The 13644-nt window shown below is 54.8% G+C and overlaps 1 protein-coding gene across 5 annotated transcripts in view; it reads right to left on the minus strand.

Annotated features, from left to right (window-relative positions):
* Window positions 1-2689: 2689 nt before the first annotated feature.
* Window positions 2690-13644, minus strand: part of MAPT (microtubule associated protein tau) — a 95853-nt gene continuing 84898 nt past the window's right edge. For 4 of the 5 annotated variants that reach the window (XM_023521575.1, XM_011377092.2, XM_011377090.2 and 1 more), the window contains 4 exons: window positions 11890-11982; window positions 8157-8238; window positions 6348-6460; window positions 2690-3168 (listed from right to left, as the gene is read on the minus strand). In XM_023521575.1, coding sequence (XP_023377343.1) covers window positions 2953-3168; window positions 6348-6460; window positions 8157-8238; window positions 11890-11982 — 504 coding nt within the window. In that variant the 3' untranslated portion in view covers window positions 2690-2952. The remainder of the gene's footprint in view (window positions 3169-6347; window positions 6461-8156; window positions 8239-11889; window positions 11983-13644) is intronic. The other variant, XM_011377093.2, reaches the window with a different exon arrangement.

Genomic DNA, 13644 nt, shown 5'->3' on the forward strand with positions numbered 1-13644 from the left:
CAAGAAAAAATGCAGCCATAAACCAGTGGCAGTAATGAGGGGCCACAATCTCAACAGCCACTAAATCTTTAAAACACATTTCCTTTTTTTGCTGGGACTCAAAGGACAGTGGGGAGCCTCACAGTGGAAAGTTCTGGGCTGAGATGATTCCTTGCAAGGAAAGCTCTGGCTGCAAATGAAGCCTCCAGCCCTAGAGAGGACGCCCTGGACCCCTCCCACCTCACTCCCCCACCACCAGGGGTGCCTTAAACTGCTCAAACCGGAAGTGGCAGAACTGGGCCTGAGGTTGCTGAGTTTCTTTAAACAGCTATTTTCTACAAAAGCTGCTTCCCTTTCCTGGTGGCAGCAGATGAGACTTGTGCAAGGTCAGCAGGGGCTCTGGCCAAGGCTTTGGGAATGGTGTCTCCTGACTTGTCACCCTTCCTCAGTCAGGCAGCTGGGGCCCCATTCAGGGCAGGCTGTTCATGCCAACCCCTGCTGTGGCCGTAGAGCCCTTTGGTGGGGAGGCCCGGGCTGCCCTTCCTGAGAGCCTGGAGGGAGGTGGGCTGCAGACCTTTCCCCAGGTGGCACTGGCTTCATTTTTCTTGCGACGCAGGAAGTTGTAAGAAGACCATCTTTCGGGGCTGTGAGGCTTCTCCAGGTTGTGGCCAGAGAGGGACATCTTCATGCTGCAAAACAGACCAGCCACAAGACACATGGCTCTGCCCTGACAAAGGGAAGCCCTTTGGGGCGGGGCGGGGGCACCACAGCCTCCGTCCTGGTCCTGTGCTTCAGGCCTTCTCAACTGAGGGTTCTCAGATGTCAAAATCTGGTCTCCGTTGGGTCCCAGATGCTGAAGAAAGCCTTTCAAAAACTGGGAGGCCCCAACAGGGTAGAGCCACATTGGCCTCCTGGAGCTGAGTCCCAGCAGGCGGACTGGGAGACATTGAGGACCCCCATGAGGGTGGGTTAGAAACCTCTTTACAAGCATTTCAAGATACATGCGTCCTTTTTTTTTTTTTCTTTTTTTTTCTTTTCACTATCATAGTCACTCTGGTGAATCCAAGCATAAACAGACAGATCCGACTACAACGCGACAGGGTGCTGACAGGGAAAGGAAGGGCGACTTCTATGTATATGTTCAGCTGCTCCAGCAGGACAGATAGATAGCGTTGCTTCCAGCTGGGATGGGGCGAGAACCATTTCCGGGGGGGCATGTTCCCCTTTGCGGGGCATGGAGAGCTGATTATATGCACTTGGGGCTGAGCAGCGGCTGGGCTCTCTGAGAGGCTGGCAGTCACAGCTGGGGTGGGAGTGGGGGTCAGAGGGAATCGGGTTTAGCCCTGAGGGCCTGTCTATTCTGGCGCCATCTCTGGCAACCAGGACACACAACCCGCTGCCAGCTCAACACAGGAAGGGGACCGGGCCTCCTAGGAGGAAAAGGCTCTCCAAGCCCACACTCAGGGTCATTGCCGAGCCCTCCTCCCACACCCCCTCCCACTCACATCTGTGATGGGAGGTTGGGGACAGGGAACTGAATAAGGTCATCAGGTTCATTGTGAGGGACATGCCAGTTGGATGAATGTAACTTAGACGGAGAGACTGAGGTCCCACCTTGTGCCTTTGCCTTCCCTTGATTTCAACCCTTAGTTTAGAGTAGGTGCCTCCCACATCCCAACAACATCCATTACTGAGAAGGGGTTTGGTGAGGCTGGGAACTCAGGACAGTGTGACATAATGAGGGGTACAGGCAGTGACTGAGCTCTGCGTAACAGACACACGGGCGTAGCGGGGGCAGACAGGTGGCTGCAGTGGCCGTGGGAGGGATAGGAGGCTCAGGACCCACCCCTCCAAGACCCCCACGCACACACTCCAGAGTTGCCAGAGGCCCAGGTTTGGGAACAGGCAGGTGTCCCCCTAGAGGCACAAGTCCTTACAAGAGAACTGGTTAGCCCTAAAGTCCCAAATCTGTGAGGTGGCCAAAATCGTGGCTGTAGTTCCAACCTTCAGAACTCAACGAAACAGGGTTTCCGTGGGGCGGGAGGAAGCCCCTCGGCTCAGGACCCGACCCCCTTCCCCGTAGGTTGGGAGAAAGAGGCCAGGACCCAGGACCTTGAGGTCAGTCTTCTCTGAGGAAGTAACCCACAGGGTGCCGCCCTCCCACCAGTCAGCCTTCTCCTGCCCACTGTGCCTTCACAGTGTGGGAGGGACTGCCCTCCAGAGGGTGGCACACCGACCTGCAGCAGATCCCGGGCCACCGAGAAGGCCACTCGGGCCCAGCTGGCTGCGTGTTGCGGAGGCTGTTTGCCCTGCCTGCTGCCCGTCCAGGCTGAGAGCAGCAGCTCCTCTCCCACCACGTTTTCCCTCTCACGCCCTCCCTCTCCCACGCTCTCCCTCCCTCCCTCCCTCCCTCCCTCCACCTCAGCCTCTCCTGAGTCTCTCCCCACACCCTGCCCCATCCCGTCCCCTCCCCCTCCCGCTCACACAAGTTCGAATGTGCCTGTGGCTCCACCAACCACCAAGTGTCAAATCCTTTGTTGTTGTCCCTGCCTCTTTGACACCCCCAGGACGGGGCCAGAGGAAGGGTTCCCCCAGTCTCTTGAAATTCCCCAAAAGCACCTTTCAGAGCCTCTCCTCCCTCTTCTACTCAGAGGGGAAAAAAAAAGAATCAAAAGTAATTGCCCAAGGAAATGTTGGGTGTGGTCGTCTCTTAAAGTGTTTCGAAAAATATTTTATTATTCCTAGCCCACCCATCAATTTGGAAAGATGAAATTTGTTCTTATTCCCATCACTGATTTTGAAGTCCCGAGCCAGAGCCGAGCGACAAAAGCAGGTTAAGTGATTAACCGATTAACCGATCTGTGAGGAGCAGCTGGGGGAGGGCAGAGGGCGAAGGGCCAGGTCATTATTCTTTTTTTTTCCACACTCTCTCTCTCTTCTCTCCACGATTATTGACCGCCCCGGGGGGCCTGATCACAAACCCTGCTTGGCCAGGGAGGCGGACACTTCGTCGGCTAGTGTGGCGAGCTGGGGCGAGTCTACCATGTCGATGCTGCCCGTGGAGGACACGTTGCTGAGGTGTCTCGGAGACGTGTCCCCGGACACCACGGGAGACTTGTAGACGATCTCCGCCCCGTGGTCTGTCTTGGCTTTGGCGTTCTCACGGAAGGTCAGCTTGTGGGTTTCAATCTGCAAGAGAGGAGGGGAGGGAGGGTGAGATGAAGAGCCCAGGATGGCAAGCCCTGCCCACCGACTGGCCTGGGGTGGTGGTGACCATGGTTTGGATCATTTTCCAATAGCAAATACTTGTGCTGGGTTCTTCCGTCACCTGCCTCCATGCCACCCTGCTCCTCTCCCCAGAGTCAGTGACCACTATAAACAAACACGTGTATGTGTGAGTATATAAATATGTGTGTGTGTGTATATTTACAATATCCACATGCTTTGCACTTCAGTTTTTAGACTTAATGCCGTCCGTTATCATTATATAGTTCTTTCATGCTTGTTGCTGGCTGCGTGGTATGCCACCAGAGCAGATGGACCGCATTTATCCATTCCTCGATGGATGGATAGTTAGCCTGTTCTAGTCTTTTACTATCATGACCGATGCTGTGTATGAATAACCTTGCGCGCACATCATTTCACACACGTGTAAGTGTATCCTACAAGTAGAAATGCTAGTAGGTCATGCACATTTTATTTGGGTAGATATTACCCAATTGCAAATGAGAGAGTTGAAGGAGAAGCTGGAGATGAAGGAACGTTCCCGGAGCCACTGCTGCCTGCCCATGAACCACACACATTCCCCCCCTTTGCCAGTGACTGATGAGCCTGGAGGTGGCGGCAGCTGGTTGGTTAGGTGTGCTGGAGAACACGGCGCTACAAAGCCCTTTTTTAAAGTAGAGAAGTGATGACGTAGCCAGGAGCCCCAGGGCTCTGAGCTCCAAAGGATCCCTGGGAAACTCAGAGGGCATTAGCTAGAGATGCGAGAGGTACAAAAATAATTCTCCCCTGATGAGCCCTGACGTGGCAGACACAGTAATTCTCTACCTTTTTGGAGTTCTAAGACTGCTTTAAAGAAAAATGTACGTACATGCAGGCTTGCACTCATACACACGTCACAATTTTTCCACACGATTTTAGTGGTCTGCAGACCCCGGAGAAGGAAGAGCGGCTGCTGCGGCCTGCTCGCATGTGGATGAAGAGAATGACCAGGCTCCCATTTAAGCTATATGCTTATTTTGTTCATTTCGGGTCACTGCTTTGACTAAAGCACCCTCCATATTGCTTCCTTTGAAAGGCCTTTTGACATAAGAACGTTTGTTAATGTTTTTTTTATAAGCTTTGTTCATAAGAAAAAAGTGACAAGGTCCGGAGAATACCCAAAAATCCCCCAAGCTGAAAGGAACTCAGGCAGCGGGGTCCTGTGCTCCACTGCTCGTGAGCGATTCTGCTCATCACAGGAGGAAAGGGGGGGACTTGAATACGAGGGGACCCTTTGGGACCGGGACTGTCTCCTGAGCAGTGGGCAGGGCGGGGCCTCACTTCTGTTCTAGCTCACCTCACAGAGATGAGTTAAAACAGAAGTTCAGACTCAGACTCGACACTAACTCATGTTCTTAGATGACTGCAAAGTATAGGAACCTTCCAGAACACCATCTCATCTGGGTCTCACAACCACCCTGGGATGTGAATGTCTATCCATTTTGCCGTAGGAGAAACAGGCTGAGAATGTTTACTGCTCTCGCCCAGGTCACAGCTCCAAGCAGAGTCAAGCCCAGAGCGTTTCTTAGGACACAGAAGCTTCCAGAGACAAGGGCAGAGACCTTCCTCCACGGAGGCCCAGGGCCTGTCCAGACTCGTTCAAGTGGACTCTCCGTGGGCATGGGTATCTTTAAAGCTCCTCGAGAAGGGAGGCCCCACCTTAAACCAGGGTGGAGTGGGTGAGCCAAAGGAGCAGGGTGCTGGACTTCTGTAGAACTTTCTCCACTTCCCAGAGGACAGGGCCCTGCCCCACTTCCCTGAGGGCGTGCAGCCTCCTCGGTCACGGGGGAGGGGGGGGCATGGAGATGTACCCTTGAGCCTTGGGAAGCCGGGGATGTGAAAGTGCGAAGGGAAAAGGCCACTTTAGGTCCACCTGGGGGTCAGGGAGACCAGAGGGGTGCTGTGGGGAAACACAGAGTAAAAGGCCACCCAAGGGCCAGTACCTGTCCTCCCCTCAGCCTCTGGGGGTCGCTGTCTAGGGGTCCGGTCTGTCCCCACGTCTCAGTTTGCCATCTCTGCTTTAAGACCATACCAGCGAGTGCTTCTCCGAAACGACACTGTTGGGTCGGGCTTTCACCGAAATGCAGGACGGGCTGTGCCTGTCTGTTTGGAATCTGAGGTGGAGGTGGTGAGTGGGGCTGCCTGCCTGAAGTGGGGATTGGGGGAGGCCTGGAGATTTGCCATGGGGACTCCTAGCTGTCACCAAGCATCTGGTGAGATGGCTCTGCCGCTACTTCCAACCACCTGGGCCACCTTGGGCAGCATCCTTTCCTACGTCAGGTTGGGTCTCAGATTCTGTGCCCATTCTGGGACATCCCTTCCCCCTCCGCCACTCCTCAGTCAGCTGCTGGGGGACATGAAAGACTGGAGAGTGAGCCACTTCAGGCCTTCGGGGCAGGCGTTAGTGGGAAACCCCAGAGGATGTCTGCGTTGATGCATATGAGAAGAATACAGCCACAATACCGCATCCTGTGTTGGGCCACACACACTCTGGTGCCACCCAGCCCCCACGCTCACACAGACCCACGGCAAGGCCCGAGACTCTAGAAACTTCCGGGAATGCCAAGGTCCGGCAGCCTCCCCACGGACACTTCCGTGACAGGTGGGCGGAGGCGTTGCCCAAATCTGGATTTCAACATCACTGTTTTGCTCTAACTGCCTAGTGACCCACTTAGAAAATTAGGTTATGTTCCCATGACTTGTTCTTGGTGCACTGGAGCTGGCTTTAGGAATGGCTATTTCCTTTTGTGGATGCTGGCCACCCACAAGGCCTAGGACAGTGCCTCTCGCCTTTGACCCTACCAAAGAATCACCTGGGGGCTTTAAAGAGTCCAGGCACCCAGACTGTGCCCCGAGATCAATTAAGTCAGAATCTCCAGGGTGGGGCCCAGGCATCAAATTTGTTAAAGCTCCTGGTGACTTGCAATAGGCCACTAAAGAAAGGCACGCCCCATAGTCCCGGTGGTTGCTGAGAATCCACAACAAGCCAGTCCCTCCGGGATCCTTGGCTTTCCTCCCTCTGGAAAACTGGACCAGCCTTGTCCACCCGATTCGATTCACACCCACATCCGAGTGCAGCCTCCTCCCTGCCCTGTCGCCTTTACCTTTTTATTCCCTCCGCCGGGGACGTGGGTGATGTTATCCAGGGACCCGATCTTCGACTGGACTCTATCCTTGAAGTCCAGCTTCTCAGATTTTACCTCCACCTGGCCACCTCCTGGAACACAACACACACAAGAGCTCGGTGCCTGGAACCAGGGCCACTCAGAGTTCTGCAGAGACACCAAGCTCTGGGAGCAGGCAAGACTCTCCTTTGTTCGGAATACGGTTTTGGGCACTGGTCTGTCCTTCCACAGGGCTAGAAAACAGTTCTCTTCTTCGTCTCTCTAATCAAGCTGCGCATCAAATATTTACTCAGAAAACTCTCCCTCCTCAGACAATACAAAGGTAAATGAAAGCTCGGTCCAGGAGAAATGATTCTAAATTCTAACCTGGTTGGCTTCCAACAAGAGAAGTCTTTCTGTGTCAACATCCTGAAGCTAAAAAGCCCCGTAAGACCTCAGAATTAAACAGGCAAAACGCATCCTAAATAAGGAAGGGCCCCGACCCTTTCTCTCTCCCCAGACATTCGATGTCCACCCAACACGGACAGACATGGCCTGAGGAAGAGGCGAACCACACCTAATCCTTGAACGACATGGGTTTGAACTGTGCAAGTCCACTCGTATTTGAATTTTTTCAATAAATACTGTGTCTATTCCTTATGATTTTCTTTTCTCTGGTTTACTTTATTGTAAGAATACAGTATATATATATATAACATACAAAAGATGTGTTTATCGACTATGTTACCAGGTACAGCTTCCTGTCAACAGTAGGCTTATAAGGGGTTAAGTTCTGGAGGAGTCAAAAGTTACATGCAGATTTTCGATGGCATGAGGGGTCAGGCATCCCTAACCCCCCGAGTTTTCAAGGGCCAACTGTACATTACTCTCAGGAAAAATAAAGCCACCCAAGAAAGCTGCTCAAAGTGTGGCAGGATGGTGACACTGGGAGATACTAAACCCCCCAAAATGTCCAAAGCAGCCAGAAAATGAGACACATGCTGGACGTTGCTTCTGACGGCCTTCTCTTCCCACAGTAATGGGTCCAGTAAAGATCTCTGCCCTGAGGGCCTGACCAAGGCAGAAGTCCCTGCTCCGGACTCGTAGGCGGGAGTCGGAATCCAGATCTGTGTTGTGCAGGACGGTGGCCACAAGCTACACAGGTGCCTACTTAAATTTTAATTAAATAAAACTCGTTTAATTAAATTTTAATTTAAAAAGATGTTGCGCTGGCCACATGGCGAGTGCTCAACAGTCACGTGTGGTTAGTGGCTGCCACCCTGGACATCACAGATATAGAACATTTCCACGGTCACAGAAAGATCTATAGCCAGCGTGAATTTCTCTACGATGTGGGAGGGGGAGAGGAAGGAAAAGCATGGCGGAGGGCCAACGGTATCATTTTCTGTTCAAAAAAGTGACAGCAAGGTGTGGCAACGCCTTGGTGCTGCTGATGAAGTGTCCCCCATGTTGGCTGGGGACTGGGCTGGGACACCCACACAGCCAGACTTTAGGGGCCAGATCAAGCCCTTCCCAGGCTCTAGAGGCCCTGTGGGCAGCCTGCTTGGAGAGCCACAGGATAGGGTTTAGGGCCAGCCTCTGCCCTCCCTCCTCACCTTGTCTGGGCCAGCATGGCCCCGCGCAGGAGAGTGAGACAGGACAGCCACACCTCCTGGGCCCCAGCAAGTTCCACCCTCAGCGCTCTCCTTGATAGCTCATCCTATCAACTCCCCCAGCCACTCAAGCAGGCATGACCCTGTCCTGCCCCGCCTCCCGGGCCTCCCTGCCCACTCCGCCCTCAAGGGCTACCTGGCTTATGATGGATGTTGCCTAATGAGCCACACTTGGAGGTCACCTTGCTCAGGTCCACTGGTTTGTAGACTATTTGCACCTGGAGGTGAGAGAGAGAGAGACAGAGAGAGACAGAGAGAAGAAGAGAGAGGGAGAGAGGGGGGAGGGAGGAAGGGAGAGAGTTGGGGGTGGGTGGACAAAGAGAACAAAATAGGATTATTTTATTATGGGCGTAGCACAATGAAAAGCAGCTGTGTAAGTCCAGGCCCTGCTCGGACAGTGTCCCGTGTGCCAGGGGGCGCAGGCCCTCATCACGGTGGAAAAAATGGCTGGAATTCTGCCAACCCTGCCCCAAGGGAGCTGGGTCTTCACAAAATAACAGTGAGACCAGTGCCTTCAGTCCCCCAGGACAAAGACCCTCGGGGGAAAAACAGGATACTCTGTCATTGTGCAGAGCCCATGCCATTTGTGTAACAAACACATGTAAAGAAGTCACTCTCTTTCCTGACAGGAAATTGACATCACATTCAGCGCGGACGTAGAGAAAGCAGAGATCGATGTGATGTTTGCGCAGCACTTGGAAAGCGAGAGGGCCGGATCTGCTGGGCCTCAGAGAGGAGAGGGCCGTGAGGGCTCAGAGGCGGGCTTTCTCCCAGGAGACGCTTCAGAAACCCCAGCACCCCCACAGCAAGAGCAACGACGGTCAGCGGTCAGCGAGCAGGACCCGCAGCACTGTGGCCACACAGAGGTACGAGCCAGCTGCTGCCTGAGTGTCCTGGACATCTCAGTTCTTTACCTTTGAAAGAAGCCAAGTGACACCAACAGGAAAGGCAGGTGGCCCAGCAGAAACCCAGAAGGTTAGTGTCTCAGCAAGCAGACCCGGACACGCACATACAGGGAGGCCTCGGGTTCCAGAGCGCAGACGAGGCACGAGGGTCCACCGTGTGGCCCGGACACACTGCCCACACTCCGGAGGGGAATGGCCTCTGTGCCACCTGCTGATGTCAGCGTGAGAACCAGCTTCTCGGAGGGGGCACCCCCATCCTGGAGGGGGCACCCCCGAGGGACTCTGCATCGGCAGATGGGTCTCCTGAAGGAAGTCTCTACAAAGCCGTGGCTGTAAGCGGGGCTCCAGATGGTCCCTGAGGGACACTTCCTAGCAGTTACCTCGTGTGAGGTCACCTGAGGGTGCAGGAGGCCAATCACCTGTTGGCTCCTGCCCCGTGCCCTGGAGTTACCCCAGAGAGAGATGGCCTCCTCTGAGATTCAGTTTAACAAAGACACCAGAAAAAAGGGAGGGGTTTCTACTTAGGTCTAAATCATCTGGAACAATCCCAGATTATTTCAGTTAATCAGAGTCATGTTGGCATGTGCCATTAACTGGTGGAGAGTTGACAGGCCGACGGGTGGACGTGGGCTGTGTGTGCCAGCAGGTGGAGGGAGGGTGGGAGCACACAGGTGTGGCAGCCTGCACCTGTGACAGTGCGGATGAGTGATTCTGAGGTCTGGGAGAGAGCGTGTGCCCTGGGGTGGGGGCGAGGGGCTATGGGATCCCCTCCCATGAGGGAGAGATGGAAGTAAATGTCGGAGTGACCGAGGCCTCCTTTTCTTCCCTTCAGGCTGGATGAAATAGCTTGTGAGGGGAGGCGGGTGGGGTCGTGCAGGGGAACCTGGGATGGCAGATGGAGGAAAGGAATGGGCGAGGGTGGGAGCCAGGGAGGCGGAGAGGGAGTCGAGAGGAGGGAGAGGAGGCCGGGGCCTGGCGGGGAGAGGAGGCCGGGGCCTGGCGGGGAGAGGAGGCCGGGGCCTGGCGGGGAGAGGAGGCCGGGGCCTGGCGGGGAGAGGAGGCCGGGGCCTGGCGGGGAGCCCGGCGGCAGCGAGGATTGCAAGGTGGTTGGAGGAGGAGCAAGGCCTGCCTGCTGGGACGTCACCTCCAGGCTGGAGAGGGGACGACAAGCCAGAGGCCGGAGCCCAGGGCCAGGGGTCCAGGGCTAACATTGTGCAGGGGCTTGTAACCCCCCTGCCACCTTTCACCAGGGGAACAGCTTTCTGCAAAGGCTCCTACTGCAGACAAGCCGTGGACACGGGCCAAGGACAGTGCTTAGGGCCAACCTGGGATAACCTGTGTCTCTTTGCCAGGTCATAGGTTAGCCCACAGGCTGGCAGAGAATGCAGGACAAACAGGAGGTGCCCCGAGGAAGTCCCCTGATACCTGTAACTGCCATCAGCAGTGGGAATGTACTCTCTCTTCCCAACTTCCTCCTGATGGGGCTGTCTGCTCTCTGTGGCCCGCTGGACCCCCTGGCCTCGGCCTCGCCAGCGCAACCTCCCGCCAGCGACCAGACACGAGTAAAACCGGAAGGCACATGCCTTCCTGCTCTGGCTGGAGGAGTCTGCAGGAAAGCCAGAGAACCAGGAGTCGAAGCTAAAACAGATCGTGGCTGGAGTGGGGGTGGGGTGGCCCCCACACCTTCTCTTTCCGTCTCTGGCAGAAGACAAGGTGGCCGTGGGACAGGAGAGCAGGGACTGGGGGAAGGGAGAGACACAGCAGACACTGGCGAGGAAGCGCGGAGGACACGCCATGCAGCAGCCCTTGGTGAGCGCCCGCCACCCAGGGTCAGGGGCTCTGGGCAGGAGGCAGCAGCACATTGCAAGAATAAACCCTCGGGCTGGACGCGGATAACGTGCTGCCCAGGCTGTGCATTTTCTGGGGAGCGCGTGCCCCAGGGGCGACCCCTGCCACCCGGGGCTGCCAGCCAGGAGTGAGATGCCTGCTCTCAGAAATCATCCCCTCCCCAGGGGTGGCCCTCAAGGGGGTCTTATACCTCCTGCTCCGCAGTGTGTTAGGCTGGGGCAGTGAGGAGGAGGCTGTGGAGAAGGGGAGCCTTAGGGTGACGAGTGTGCACCCACCGTAGGTGAACACGGGACAGCCGGGAGAACAGCAGAGCTGATCACGTGGGGGAGGTGAGCCGTGAGGATGCCAGCCCCAGGTCTCAGGGACACATGCACTGGGGATGCAGGGAGTCCCCAGGGACGTTTGGAGGAAGCCAAACATGAAAGGGCCCAAAGCAGCATCTCCGTCAACCCGGGGCTGCAGGCGGGTTTCCTGGTGTACTTTTCGGCTGGGCTCTTTTGCGTCTGAGTCTCTGCCAGGGGCTGGAGCTGGTTTTAACAATGAGCCAAGAGGCTTAGAAATCTGCTCGCCCCTCACGAGTACGGGAGACGAACATGAGCAGAGCCGGGACTTCTCTTGCTCTGAGGTAGGACAGGAAGACTTTCGTGTCTGCTCAGAACAAACAGGTCGGCTGTCCACAGTGGAACCACTCGAAGTGAACCTGCCTAGGGTGATGGGGGAGGAGGTGACAGACCCGTCTCGGGCGCTGCCACCTTCAGCCCAACCTCACATAGGCTGTGGGGCTCCGGGAAGCCCACGCTGGGTGGTGAGTGGGGTCATGATGGGTGTTATGCTGTGAGGACCCCGCCTCCAGGCACAGGCCAGAGAGAGGATCGCCCACCTTCCCTACGCTGCCCATGAAGCCCCTGCAAGCCGGGGGACCCATTGGTGCAGGGCACCTCTCCTAGAACAGTGGGCACAGGTGTGGAGAGCCTGGGCTACATGTACTTGGGGCCACAGACACCCTGAGCCTGAGAATGGTTTATTCTATGCAATGTCTCGCAAGGGTATACACTCATGCCGCTTCTTAAAAACCAGAACCGCAGTCCGGCGCAGGGAAAGTGTGAAGGTACTCACACTGCCGCCTCCTGGCACGTGTTTGATATTATCCTTTGAGCCACACTTGGACTGGACGTTGCTAAGATCCAGCTTCTTATTAATTATCTGCACCTTTGATAGCCAGAAAAAAGGATGAGTGTCACACCACACCTGGATCCATCTGCTCTGCACGAACGCACTCCGCTCACGCTCACGTCGAGGTGGGGGCAGGAGGCCCCAGGCTGAGGGCTGGAGGTCAGTCACACCTCCCCAGAGAGCTCCCCAGGAAGCATTCCAGAACTGTGGGAGATCTGAGGTGGACCCCGTCTCATAACACCGGGTTTATAAGACAGATCCAAGAGGAGGCAATTTAGTTTAGACAAGGATTGTGTCACGGAGGCCCCTGAGGGACCACCTCTGACACCCATAGATCAGAGTTCAGTGTTCACCAGATTGGGATGGAGTGAAATGTGCAAAATTACGTTACTAAATGAACAAATAAAAAGTCCCATCTTATGTCCTCGTTCGCACACCTACCGAACATTCACCGAGATCTTTCTGTGGCTGTTCTCCAGCCCGTCAGGCATTGCAATCACCTGTAGGTCTTTTTGAACAATCCCAGACCTAGAATTGGAATCTTGGTCTCTGCTTCTGGAAAGCTCCCCTGGTGCTTTGTTTGGCTGCTCTGCTCGGTTCGAGGATCACAGGCGTTATGGGGAGGACATAGATGGCTTTGTGCCGGAGACACTGCAGTCCCCCTTCTTTGTGAGGGAGGAAGTGCTGCCCTTCCAGCCTTCAGCTCACCTTGGCCACAATCCCACCAGGCGCTTACAGGGAACTAGGCAAATAGTCCCCGGTGGTCCCCGCTCAGCTGTCCTGTGCAGTGAGGCCCAGTGACTCCTCTGTGGTTCTGGGAGACTCCCCTTTCTCCAGCACCGGGGAGAAGGTGTGGGGATATCAGCATCTCAGGGGAGGATGATTTAGATCCAGTTTGTCCAAAAACTACGAAATACACAGACAACCATGCACAGAGAAGGAGAGTGGGAAAACTCTTCATTTCGTCTGCTAGATCGGTGGCGATGTCTTCGCCAGCTGTCTCCCCTCGGGAGTGGGGGCTCCGTGATCGAAAGAAAGCGGTGTGTCTTAGTTTCCATGAATATAAGTAACTGCCAACTGGAGTTCCCAGTTAAGAACCAGCATTGCTCTCTGAAGTTCTGGACATGGCGCCAAGACCTCAGTTGCTGCCTTTGTGAATGACGGGTGAGGGCCACTTCCCCAGAGGCCCGGGGTGTGTCAGGACGACTGCGGCTGGGGTCGCAGCCCGGGCCTGGCTCCTGTGGGGAGAAGGCTGCCAAACCCTGACCCAGGTGCCAGAGAGGGCCCTCAAGGCTGCACGGGTCCTCGGCAAGATCAGGGAACGAGGAAGGGATGGCAAAGTTGGTCTATCCGACTTTTTGGTGTTAAAATGGCCTTTCCTTTATTAAATTATTATTAAGTCACATTTATAGTAGATAAGAGTTATTATTTTTAGATGGCCTTAACTTTGCAAAAATAAAAAGCCATTTTTTCTTGGGACCCCCATCCTCAGCTTTTTATCTTAATTTTACTGGTCTGAACCTAAAAACCTGGGAAGCACATACCCACCCCATCTCTTTGTTTTCTTGTATGTTCCCCTAAAATAAAAAGCTATTTTTTTTTCATTAGAAAAGTAACATAACATCATGATTTTGAAAAAGAGGTTAAAAAAAAGCAAAAACAAAACTGTTTTCTTGAACCTGAACACAACCACTATTG

The sequence above is a fragment of the Pteropus vampyrus genome, unplaced genomic scaffold (assembly GCF_000151845.1).
Source record: "Pteropus vampyrus isolate Shadow unplaced genomic scaffold, Pvam_2.0 Scaffold306, whole genome shotgun sequence".
Taxonomy (NCBI): Eukaryota; Metazoa; Chordata; class Mammalia; order Chiroptera; family Pteropodidae; genus Pteropus; species Pteropus vampyrus.